Genomic DNA, 12,093 nt, shown 5'->3' with positions numbered 1-12,093 from the left:
AAAACAAAACAGTCACCCCACACTGATCACCTGGGTCAAGCTAGAGCAGGCCAGCGAGTCCCAAACAAGGATAAAGAGGGGCTGGTGGAAGGTGAGCTCGCTGCAGGGCAGAGCATGCATGTACAGGAACATTGAAGACAAGCCCACATCAGAGCCCAGAGCTCTGAGGGCGCGGAGGCCAGATGGAGAACAGAGTCCCAGGAAGGAAACTAAGATGAGCGTCCAAGGGCCCTCAGCCAAGAGGAAGGGAGAGCAGGAAAGGAGTCCAGACAGGGAGTCCAGTGCAGATGGATGGATCTGCACCAGTGATGCGGAACTTGGGCTGCAACCAAAGGTTGCTGCTTTCCGTCCTCGGTAAGATGAGGGGCACTGGCGGGAAGGCAGAGGAAGCCAGAGTGAGCCTGCCTGTCTGGTCGCTGTTGGTGTTGGCAGACAAGGCTGGGACGGCTTCCCAACTGGCTTTCATTTTGCAATTCTAAGTCACAGATAATTAGACACGTTTGAGTGTGTCTTGAGGAATCTTCCAGAACATGATGGCTTTGTTGCGGTCCCCTTACAGATTACCTGTATTTTCAGGAACTGGTCCAAGCTTTCCTCTATTTACCCTGCGGCCTCAGTTTTCACTGGGTGCTCTGGGCAGGTTTCAAAGCTAAGCGTGGGGTTGGTTGGTGAAAGTGAGTAACAAAGGTGGTTCACGCACAGTTTTCAGGCCCAAGGAATTCGCAGCCTCATGGTAAAATGAAGAGAATGAGACAGTCACACATGCAGGGTACAGCGCGATAGCAAATTACTTCAAAGTCAGCTTTTGCGCGGGCAGGTCCATTATGCCTACTCCTCTGCCTGATGCGTGGTAGATAAGAATAATATTCGTATTATCGAAGTGCCATAAAATAAATAGAAGTACAATGTAAATGAAAGGTCTTTTCCCACGAATGAGAAAATAAGAATGATCGTACCTCACAGAATCATCGTGAAGGTTATAACTAATCTTTTTAATCTTCAAATTACTGAAACGTACAGAGAATAACCATTGTTAAACTCTACTCGCAGTTGAAGTAAAAATGGAAACAGCTGCTCTTTCAAAAACTTAACATGGCTGCTTGTTTGGGGATGCACGAGACTGTGTAGTAAATGTTCCCCCGAAGAATGCTCAGCGGGCTTTGGTACTGCCCCATGTACCCACAAATAGGAGTCTTACGAGTTTTTGGTCTCAGAGCATTTCTGGTCTACAGAGTTGTCTGTTTCTTGCTCACTGTGAAATCTTTCCATAGCGTATTTTGAAAACTCCGTAGGAAGTAACACCATATTTCTGCCCAGCTTCACTCCCAGTAGGGAAGGGAGCTCAACTCCTCTGTAAGAGTCTTAGCATGGGGGGGTGGGGGGTGAGGAGAGGGTCTAGGCTGGTGGTATCATCGAGATACCTAACACACAGGATACACGAGGATCCGTGGCCCAAGGAAAATAAAATGACCTGTGCCTGATAAGTAGACTTTCACCCCATGAGGACAGTGTACAGGTCTTCAACCTGTATGTTTAAGGATGAGTTGGTAGCAGCCTATCCACCCGTAGCCCACCAACACAGGGCATCTCTAGCCCTGCATCTGTCCCTACCCTCAGCGTGGCCTTAGCATGGATTTGGTCGTTCTGTCAGTCAATAAACAAGACCTCACTGAGTATCTTTTATGTGGTCAGGAAAGTAATCATCTGCATAAGGGCTGTCTGTGCCAAACAGAGGGTGCCATCAGGTTGACTCTGCCAGGAGATGGCCCGTGGTGGAACTGCCTCAGCTGTGGAGTCTTGCTCCTCAGTCCTGCTCTGTGCTTCCCTTCCAGAAAGTTCCACAGCTAACAAAGATTCCGGCCAAGAGTCAGAGTCCATTCCAGAGTACACGGCGGAGGAGGAGCGGGAGGACAACCGGCTGTGGAGGACCGTGGTGATCGGAGAACAGGAGCAGCGGATTGACATGAAGGTCATCGAGCCCTACAGGAGGGTCATCTCTCACGGAGGTAGTGGAGCTCTTTGCGACTCTGGGAGGTGGCGAAGAGGGCAGCCGTAGTTCTTTACTAGAAAAATGAAAGTAGGGTTCTCTGCGGCATGACACCCTCAAAACCCTGTTCTGCAACCGATGTTCAGGGGACTGTAGAGCCAAGTGCATTACCTCATACGCAACTCAATAAACAGTGGGAAGCCTACGATGCAAAAAATAGCTTTCCAGTGTGAAAACTGCTTTTCACACCGCATATCTGACAGCGGTAATCTGTGCAAATTTCTTGAAAACTGCAGCTGTCCAATTAAATAACGTCTGTTTGGAATTCATATGGGTCAGTTGTAGGTTTTTGGTGTTTTTTTTTTTTAACAGAGTTGACCTACAATGTTGTATTAGTTTCAAGGGCACCACGTAGTGATTCGACAATTATATACCTTATGAAATGCTCAACCAACTGCCAGTTATAAGATAAGTAAGTCATGGAACGGGAAGTACCGCATAGGGAAGCTAGTCAATCATATTGTATGGTGACAGGTGGCCACCGCACTTCTCGTGGTTGTAGGGTTCACCTGAATAGCTTTCGCGTCTGTGCTGCTACGACCCGTAGTAAGGTCGCTACCCCAGAGGTCATTCTAGAAACGAAATGGTCTTTTGAATCCTCTGAGAAGCTTTAGGAATAAGTCTCTTGAGACTCAGCCTTGTCGGTTCTCCCCCTGCTTGAAGTTTGCTTTTCTGTGGACTCCGTTTGCATCTGTGCCTGATGACAGGCGTTGCCAGTGAGAGCCTCCACCTGCTTTAGGGACGGACCAGGGAGAGAGAAAAGCTGTGTGTTCGGTCTTTCCAGTGCTTTCTGGGAGCTCCGGGAGCCTCGCTTGATTTTGGATTCACAGTCAGATGAGCACAAGCACCACAGTGAATGTTGTCAACCTCAGGAAACATAAAGGGCTTTTTTTTAAGTTTTCTGCTGCATGCGCTCGTTTCCTGCAGTCCTGAGGCCCCACCCTAAGCTCAGCTCTTCCAAAAAAGTGTCAGCTGACGAGGCGATTGTTCTCTCTTCGGGGGACAGGGAAATAGTGTCTTAGCGCCGCATTAAACCTGTAGCTTTTGTTTTCTACCAAGCAGAAGGACATTTTGTCTTTTCACACTTCCTTCCACCAGCCAGATTATCCGTCTTCCATTCAGGCACTGCTACCTTCGTGTAAGTATCAGAATCCCCCAGGGACTCCGACCTCGATAGCGAAAGGAAATGCCCATAGGCGCCCCTGGCCACGGCCTTGCTCTGCCCTGCCTCACTGTCTGACCTGCGGTGGTCACGTGGCCCAGGGACAGGTGCTGTGGGGGCGGGAGGCAGTTTGCTCCAAGGGAAACGTTTGCATAGCCCTGCAGAACGAGAGCTGGCCCCATCTCGATCTCGCTGAAGGGAACAGCCAGCCAGCCAATAGAATCGACAACCCCTTTGTTCCACAACCCGCACATCATCCCAGATCTTCCCCGAAGCTCCTACCTCCTCAGTACCACCCATCAGGTATTTGGGGTTTGTTTGCTTTTTGGAAATAAACAGAAAACCACACAAAGCTTGATTATAAAAGTAGCCTGTGCCCATTCAAAAAAACAAACAAACAAAAAAAATAAAGGTCGAACGAGGTAGAAAAGTCTGTCGAAGTAAATCAGAGTCACCCAGTAGTCCTCTGTGTGTTTACCACGCGGGGTCTTAACTTAAGAGCCCCTTTGATGTGAAAAAGCAACATCACTGCTTCCCAGTGCTCCTGAGCCCATCCGTGTTTTGCCCAAATCAGGAAAGAGTGATTATCATCGACACGGTTGGGTTAAAACACAAAACAAAAAAAAAAACCAAAAAAAAAAACCAAAAAGCCACCGCTTCTGCCTGTCACACACTTGGTGAAAATTCAGCTGACCCGTCGCGGATCACGTGGTTTGCTGTGCCCTCCGTCCCAGCCACCCCCTCCCCTGGCCTTCGCTCCCCTCCATTCTGTGTCGTCAGCTCGGTTTTGTCCATGCGTCTGTCCAGTGTTGTTTGGAAGAAACGGCCACCTTTCCTGTCCCCAGCTCTGCCTCGGCCTCCTCCGGGCACTGGCCTGCATGAGTGTGCCCCTGGCTGCACCCATCCGGGACGTTAGCGGGACGCTGCCTCTTGCCACCCCCTGAACAGCTGTTGTGCTCTGTAGGTAAAGACAGTTCAGATTTTTACTTCTGAATTTGCCAGAGCTCGGTCCGCTGTGCTGGAAGCTGACACCTCCTTCTTAGACGCTACTGATGAGAAAGCGACACTCCCCAGATACCAATCTCTTGTGTTTGTTATCCTGGCTTCTGACGAGCGTGTAAGAAGCAGCACTCCATAGTGAGCACGGGTCTTGGGGTGTCTGGCATTTTCCCACGAAGAAGTTCTCCCGATGAGGCCAACAGGAAAGCAGCAGCTCGATAACTGCAAGGTGGGGGTGATTAAAACCGCCACCTAAGTTCGCTGCAAAGCCAGACTCTGCCAAGGGTCATGCCAGCTGGGAGCATGCGTGAGAGCAGTATCCGAATAATGCAGTCTTTGGCTTTGGTGACCTTGATAGGAGCTATGGTAGGAGGCCTTGGACACCATATAGAAGAACAGAGCTCAAGACCTGTCTTGGCCACTAACTGCTCTGTGACCTTGGGACATGACCTAGCTTCTCAGCCCTCCCTTACCTCAGCAGTCAAAAGAGGTGATCTCAGAGCCGGGGTCACCACCCATGAGCCCATGAGCAATATTCCTGTTATCTGCACAAACAAACAAACAAACAAACAAACAAAAAACCAAAGAGAGGTCTAGGTGGTTTGGATCAACAACAGTGTGGGGTCACTTGGAGGCCAGAAACTGGCTTTTTATGAACTTGGGGACGGAGAATGTATTTCAATAACCATGGACAGTTACACCGAAGCATTATAATGAGAAGTTTCCTTTCTTGTTTTTGTTTTGTTTTGTTTTTTGTGTTTTTGTGTTTTTGTGTGTGTTTGTTTTTTTGGTTTTTTTTGTTTTTTTTTTTTTTACTTCTCTCATTTCGTTATAGGAGATTCAGGTAACTTCTCTGCAGTGTTGCTGGACAAATGACCCTGGAAAGAATGAGAAGAGTTGCGGGCTGGTGTGTGTGTGTGTATGTTTTGGTTGCGACTGTCACATCCTCCCTCCTCTCTCCATCCCATTTGCTGGCCGGCACACTTGTGTCCCATCCCTCTCATGCCTGTCTGTTCTGCCTCAGGTAAGGTTTGCATTATCGCTCCAGAGGGTCTCAGGAGGCCCCGCGGTGGCATTGCTGATGCACCTCAGCGCACACACCCTGAACTCACCTCCTGGTTACTGAGAAGAGAGCTAAAGTACATGTTTTCAAAAAGCCATCCTTCCAATGAACTCTTCAGCTGCTGGCAGCCGACTTCCCTTGACTAAAGCTGCAATATGCTAAATATTAGCACAGAAATCGGGTTAGCCGACCCCCTCGAAGGCATGTGCGAGGAACCAAGAGCAAACAGACCCATTCCTTCCAGTTACCGCCCTTTGCCAGCAAGGACGATCTGAAATATCTCCCGAGCCTGACAGCAATGGCACCAGATCTTGGTTGGGAAGGAGAACTTCCCCGAAGAAGTCTTTTTCTTCTTGTTCCTTTCTTACGTCTTCCACCGTCTCTCCTCCTCTTCTCTTCCTCTGTCTCCTGCCTCTTCTTCCCTTCCTGCAGCTCCTCTGCCCAAAACTACAAAACTCCACCTTCCCTAGTGAATTTCAGGCATTTTTATATAAAGAGACATTCCTGACTTAGACGATGATCAGGACGTGGCGAGTTGATTCTTCAGTATCCCTTCGAGTTAATGAGCCTGGGTGACCGTGACACCACAGCATTCCAAGGACAGGCACACTGACACAAAGAGCTGAAATGCCATTTAAGATGACTTCTGAAGTACTGTTTAGAAACCTCGGACTGTCCTTAAAAAAAAAAAAAAAAAAAAAATTAGAATTAGAAATTCTCCAGAAATGGGAACAGAAATCAAAGTAGCTGAGTGGTCATGATCTTGAAGTTATTAGGTTGACACCCTGGAGCCAAGCAGCTACATTTACAGAGATGCTTTTGTACTTGTTTTTAAGTTGGATTCATTATGTCTATTCTCTCTTTGAATGAACCGGGTCCTTGGCATTGTGCTCAGTCTAAATGGCCTACCTTTGTGGTGTTAGCATTGGTGTAGCAAAGCCACGGTGTCCTTTGTGGATTTTCATTCGGTTCTGAATCTGTTTAAATGAAATTGTTCGGTGGAACAAACACTTCTTGTGTTACAATGTATCTCCTGCCATCTTCCTTCACATCTGGTTCTTAAAGAAGTTGGTAACTACCTGCCTGTTGGAAGAGGCAGAACAAAGCAAATAATCCATAGGGAAGCCACGGCAATCCTGTTTTGCAAACGTGGGTTACATCGGGTGTATACTTACATAGGTAGCATTTTCTAACACATGTGGAGTAAACACTGCATCCAACAACCTCAAATTAGTCATACACACAAACCCATAATTTGATATATTTTTAGTTGGTATCACTCTTTTCCCCCCACCTCTTTTGTGGTAGGGTCATACTGTCTTTGTAGAGAACGTCTTATTAAGCTGCTTTTCAAGAGTTAAGCCCATCCAAGTCTATATCCAGCCGGTATTTTACTGCCATGTAATCACCAGAGGGGTATTTAGAGTTCTGAAAAAATGAAACGCACTGAGTTCAGATCAGGCTTGAGGGTATGTCCTGTCTGCCTACTCAGAGCTTTGAGGCAATCTGTACATAATGATTCTGAAGTCCAGACCTATGTTATATGACAAAAATTCCAAGTGTTTATGAAGGGACATTAAAAAATGAAAACACAGTGCATTCCTTCATATTTTAAGTCTGAAGGACACGAGAGACTCCATGCACAAACCCGTGGAGGTTTGACCAACAGCTGCCATGAGTGTCCAAGATAAGCTCTGAGGGAACACAGAGCTTAGAGAATGCCACACAGCTTTCAGATGTGGGTAAAATGTCCTGAGATGTCCCTATATTTTTCTTGACCCTTGGAGTTCACACTTGCCTTTTATTTTCTCACACACGTGCGTATAGCACCCCCACCTCTGCTTCCTGTCCGCGTCACCAGGAAGTAATTCTCAAGTTTTCTCAGAAGCACATATTGTCGTAAAACGCAAAGAGAGGTTGGCTTTCACCAGGCCTGTCTTGAATTTGTTCTTTTTTAAAAAGATGAGGCTCTGTATTCTGTGCTCAGTGACTCTAGGCCTGGCCAGAACTTTCCACGTGTCAATGCACTGTCTGTTGAATCTGGAGATCCCAGGGACACTACAGGCAAGTGAACCAGTCCACAAAATCAAAATAAAGGTGTTTTGCTTGTTAACCTTCTAGTATCTGGTCACTGGAGTATGTGAGCCTGATTATATTGCAGTTCAGTGACTAGATTTTCCCTTTAAATTAACCAGAGTCTGAGAAAAACCGCTAAAAAGGATCAGGGAGAGCCTCTTAGCCATTAAAGGACTGAAGCATTATATATTAGAAACCTGTAAGTCAAAACCCCCATCCTTTGCTAAGTTGAATAGTTATATACCCCATTCATGACTATGTACAACACATATAATCGTCCATAATCAATGGATATGCCATTTATGCAAATATATTCACACTGTATATTTAAGGCTGTATACAATATACATATATTATACTCTATGATAACCACTGAAAATAAGGTTATGTACTTACAGAAGTATAGTCTATATAATACTCACTTAAAGATCTGTTACATTTATGCACACACGCTTGCCAAAGCTTCCAGATTTGCCCTTTAGGTTAAATATTATCTTGTTAAGAGCTTTCAGTTGGTCACAAATGTCTTTTTGTTTGTCGCCCAGGATACTATGGGGACGGCCTAAATGCAATCATTGTGTTTGCTGCCTGTTTTCTGCCAGACAGCAGTCGAGCGGATTACCACTATGTCATGGAAAATCTTTTCCTGTGAGTGATATTTATGGCAAAGTGCTTTGAGTGAATGTCTATGGCATGGCATGGCAGATAGTGCATCTTTAATGGGAGGAAATAGATGATGTAGAACATTCTAAGCCTTTGATGAAAAGTCAATGAAATCTCTGTCAAGGAATATTGCTCAAGAGGCGAAAGCCTTTAAAAGAACTTTTGTCAGTAGAGTGATTTGAAAACAAAACGAACACAGTCTTGCCTGCACTCTCAAATCCTGGAACATTTCCTTTGGATAAAGTGTTATTTTTATTCCCCCTGTAACATGGCTTCATTTATATCATTCACTTGTGCCTTTGGTACATGATAACATTGTTGACATTTTTGAAATTCGGGTTCTAACCTACGTATTTTTTTAGCGTAGGCGCATTAAAAAAAAAAAAAAAAAAAAGATAAAAACAAGATAACCCTACAGATAAATGAGCAATACTCACTCTCAGAGAAATAATCTTAGGAAACTGCATTCTTTTCAAGGTAAAGAGGGAATATGCACAACCATTCTTAAATGTCATACGCTCTGTAATTTAAATGTCATATAATCATGTTGTAAATAAGATGAACTGTTTCATGTGGGAAATGAAAACCCTCCTCTTCCTTCCTGTGATCAGATATGTAATAAGCACTTTAGAGCTGATGGTAGCTGAAGACTATATGATTGTGTACTTGAATGGTGCAACCCCCAGACGCAAGATGCCAGGGCTGGGCTGGATGAAAAAATGCTACCAGATGATTGACAGACGGTACGTGGGCGTCATTATTTAATCTCCGTTTTGGCTTCCTCAATAACTCCCATTCCTAATTCCCTTTCATCTACCGAAACACGTGATCACGTTTTGGGAACATGGAATTATGCAGAGTTAAGAAAGGACAGAAATATTAAGAAAAGTTCACTTGCTGCCCCAAATCTGAAATAAAGCAGAGCTCCCCTGGGTTTTGCTAGGTGTTGTCATCTCAAACCTGGCGACCACGTCTGTTCTAAACTATGTGTATGCCGTTGCCGCGTGAAGGTGCGGTTTGTCCTGATAAACAGAGGATCCATGATTCTTTTTTTTTTTTTAAGTTTATTTATTTATTTTGAGAGAGAGAGAGAGAGAGAGAGAGAGAGAGAGAGAGAGAGAGAGAGAGAGAGAGAATCCCAAGCAGGCTCTGCAGTGCGGAGCCCAACTCGGGGCTTAAACCCACAAACCATGAGATCATGACCCGAGCCAATCAAGAGTCAGATGCTTAACCAAGTGAGCCACCCAGGCACCCGTGGAGTATCCACGATTCTTTACTGGTTTTACGTGATCTTGATGCTGCTTATGTGCACTAGGACTGTTGATCTGGGCGACTGTTGGGCTTATAGTCCATCATTCGCCGAGATAGTTCAAGTTAACCACTAGCCCATTTGGTCCCGTGGTGCACTTTTTTTCCCAAGATACTTTACTTCCACCCATACTGGCTTGAATAGAACAAAACATGTTAGGGGCACCTGGGTGACTCAGTTGACTAAGTGTGGCATCCCCTTAGACGTGGCTTCGTGCATGACAACATGCGAGTGCCCTGTTATGTTATCTAAGATCCATTTGATGATCTAAACATTCATAAAGTAGCATTGCTAATGCTCCAAAACATGCCTGAATATCAAGAATGCTAAAATGGTAATCTGAAAGTCAAACAACCACATGATCTACTGTTACTTGTTTCATAATACAGAAGAAGAAACCAAGGCTTAGTAGATCAAAGAAATTGGCTAAGTTGCTAGTAAGAATGTGTTCTTTTCAAAACAGTAAAGATAATGCTGGCAAAAATGAAAAGAATTGTTAAGCAAAATGCACCCTGATAGTCATAGATTTATGCAGTCCAGAAATACACCCATCCTACTTTACATTTATTCCTCTGGGAAAATGAGGTTGGACTCATACAAGTTACAAATTTTATCTCAAAAAAATTGGGGGGAGGGGGGCACCTGGGTGGCTCAGTCAGTTAAGCGTCTGACTTCAGCTCAGGTCATGATCTCATGGTTTGTGAGCTCAAGCCCCGCATCGGGCTCCGTGCTGACAGCTCAGAGCCTGGAGCCTGCTTCGGATTCTGTATCTCCCTCTCTCTCTGTTCCTCCCCCACTCACACTCTGTCTCTCAAAAATAAATAGACATTAAAAAGTTTTTAATAAAATAATTTTTTTACTAATCATGGTCGTTCAGTTCCTTCCCATCAGATAATAGGAACTTACCTAGAACTCTCTAATATTATAATATGCTTATTTGGGGATATACTTTCCATTTTAACTCCTACTGAAAATGGGTTAGGAGTGATTTTTTTTTCTTTTCTTTCCTTTTTTTGTTGTTAAACAGGTTGCGAAAGAATTTGAAATCATTCATCATTGTTCATCCGTCTTGGTTCATCAGAACAATCCTTGCAGTGACACGACCTTTTATAAGGTATGGTTGTTATTATACTAAAAGTACTTCTAGTCGTTTTTCAAAATATGTGTTCATTGTCCTGTAAATAAGAATTCACGAACACAGAGAGTATTTAGGAAGGCATATTTTGCCCCTGCCTTTCCTGGAATGCTATTTTGGACTGTGTAGCAAGGAACCCTAATTAAGAGTGAGCATTATTTTGTAATGACTGTTTTTCCCCACTATTACGAAATATGACCTCTCTATTGCTTGCTGTAACACAGAGGTTGAAGTGGGAGGGTTTCCATGCCACAATACAGAAGGGAGTAGGTAATACTTTTAAAGTGGACTTGGTAATTTGTAGAGCGTAGAAAAGGCATCATAACGCAACAGTGGAAAAATAAAGACAAACCAAGGACAGAAACGGGAGTGGTGTGCCTTGTCTTAATGGTTCTGTTTCTTCTGAACACATATCATGTAGGTCACGAAACTTAGGGAAAGAGTCTGGGCAGCCATTTTGAGAGCTTTTTTTTTCATTGCCCATGAGGATTCTGGGTTTCGATTCAGTTCAGTTCTGTGAATATTTATCCACCATTTATGTTGTGTTAGATACTGTATAACCTTACATTTTGGGGACACAAAGAAAAAGAAAACATGCCTCATAATATAGTGAGACTTGAAACAGTTAAATGAAAGGGTTTTATACATCTAGGATGTATTGCCTAGAGAGCTTTAAAATAAAATACAGTCTTACCTAACATTGGGATGCAGAGGAGATGAACTGAAAGGTTTCTGTCTCAAAGTTATTGATGAATTTCTAAGAAACATTCTGATCACTTGTGGAGGAAAAAAAATGCTAAAGGTTAAAAACCTTTATTTATTTATTTTTTACAGGGACATTTACCGTGCCTTCCCAATTCTACCTTTTTTGTTCAGTGTTCCCTTACATGTATGTAGCATTTCCACCTCCTACTTCCAACCATTGAGTAGCATCTTTCAACCTAGTTTTCCTCTGGCAAAGTTTAGTCCTTTACCATACCATGTGAAATTGCTTTAAAAAACTAATATGAGAGGGGCGCCTGGGTGGCTCAGTCGGTTCAGTGTCCGACTTCAGCTCGGGTCATGATCTCACGGTTTGTGAGTTCGAGCCAAGCCCCACGTCAGGCTCTGTGCTGACAGCTCGGAGCTCGGAGCCTGGAGCCTGCTTCCGATTCTCTGTCTCCTTCTCTCTCTGCCCCTCCCCCACTTGTGTTCTGTCTCTGTCTATCAGAAATAAATAAATGTAAAAAAAAAAAAATTAAAAAAAAAAAAAGAAATATTTAAGGTATACAAAAGCCACTTATTTTAATGATAGAAAGTGCTTTGGGATGCCGGGGTGGTTCAGGTTAAGCGTCCAACTTTGGCTCAGGTCATGATCTCACAGTTCGTGAGTTCGAGCCCAGTGCCGGGCTCTCTGCTGTCAGCGCAAAGCCCGGAGCCTGCTTCGAATCCTCTCTCCCTCTCTCTCTGCCCCTCCCGCCCCCACACTTTCTCTCTCTCTCGCTCTCTCAAAAATAAAAATAAACATTAAAAAAAAGAAAATGTTTTGATAAGGGAATAGGAATCAATGTACATGAAGAGCTTATAAAAAATTTAATGGTGGGGTGTGTCTGGCTGGTTCAGTAGGTGGGGTATGTGACTCTTGATCTCAGGGTTATAA

General features: G+C 44.4%; 1 protein-coding gene across 1 annotated transcript in view; it reads left to right on the top strand.

Moving 5' to 3' along the window:
• The window catches only part of PRUNE2 (prune homolog 2 with BCH domain), a 272,917-nt gene that overhangs the window by 241,577 nt on the left and 19,247 nt on the right, over positions 1-12,093 (top strand). Inside the window, 4 exon segments of the mRNA XM_019463559.2 lie at positions 1,833-2,006; positions 7,893-7,995; positions 8,622-8,753; positions 10,347-10,433. Coding sequence (XP_019319104.2) covers positions 1,833-2,006; positions 7,893-7,995; positions 8,622-8,753; positions 10,347-10,433 — 496 coding nt within the window.

Source organism: Panthera pardus, unplaced genomic scaffold (assembly GCF_024362965.1).
Source record: "Panthera pardus isolate Hobbes unplaced genomic scaffold, ASM2436296v1 HiC_scaffold_20, whole genome shotgun sequence".
NCBI classification, from domain to species: Eukaryota; Metazoa; Chordata; class Mammalia; order Carnivora; family Felidae; genus Panthera; species Panthera pardus.
The sequence above is the reverse complement of the archived record's forward strand: the minus strand, read 5'-3'. Positions and strand labels throughout refer to the sequence as shown.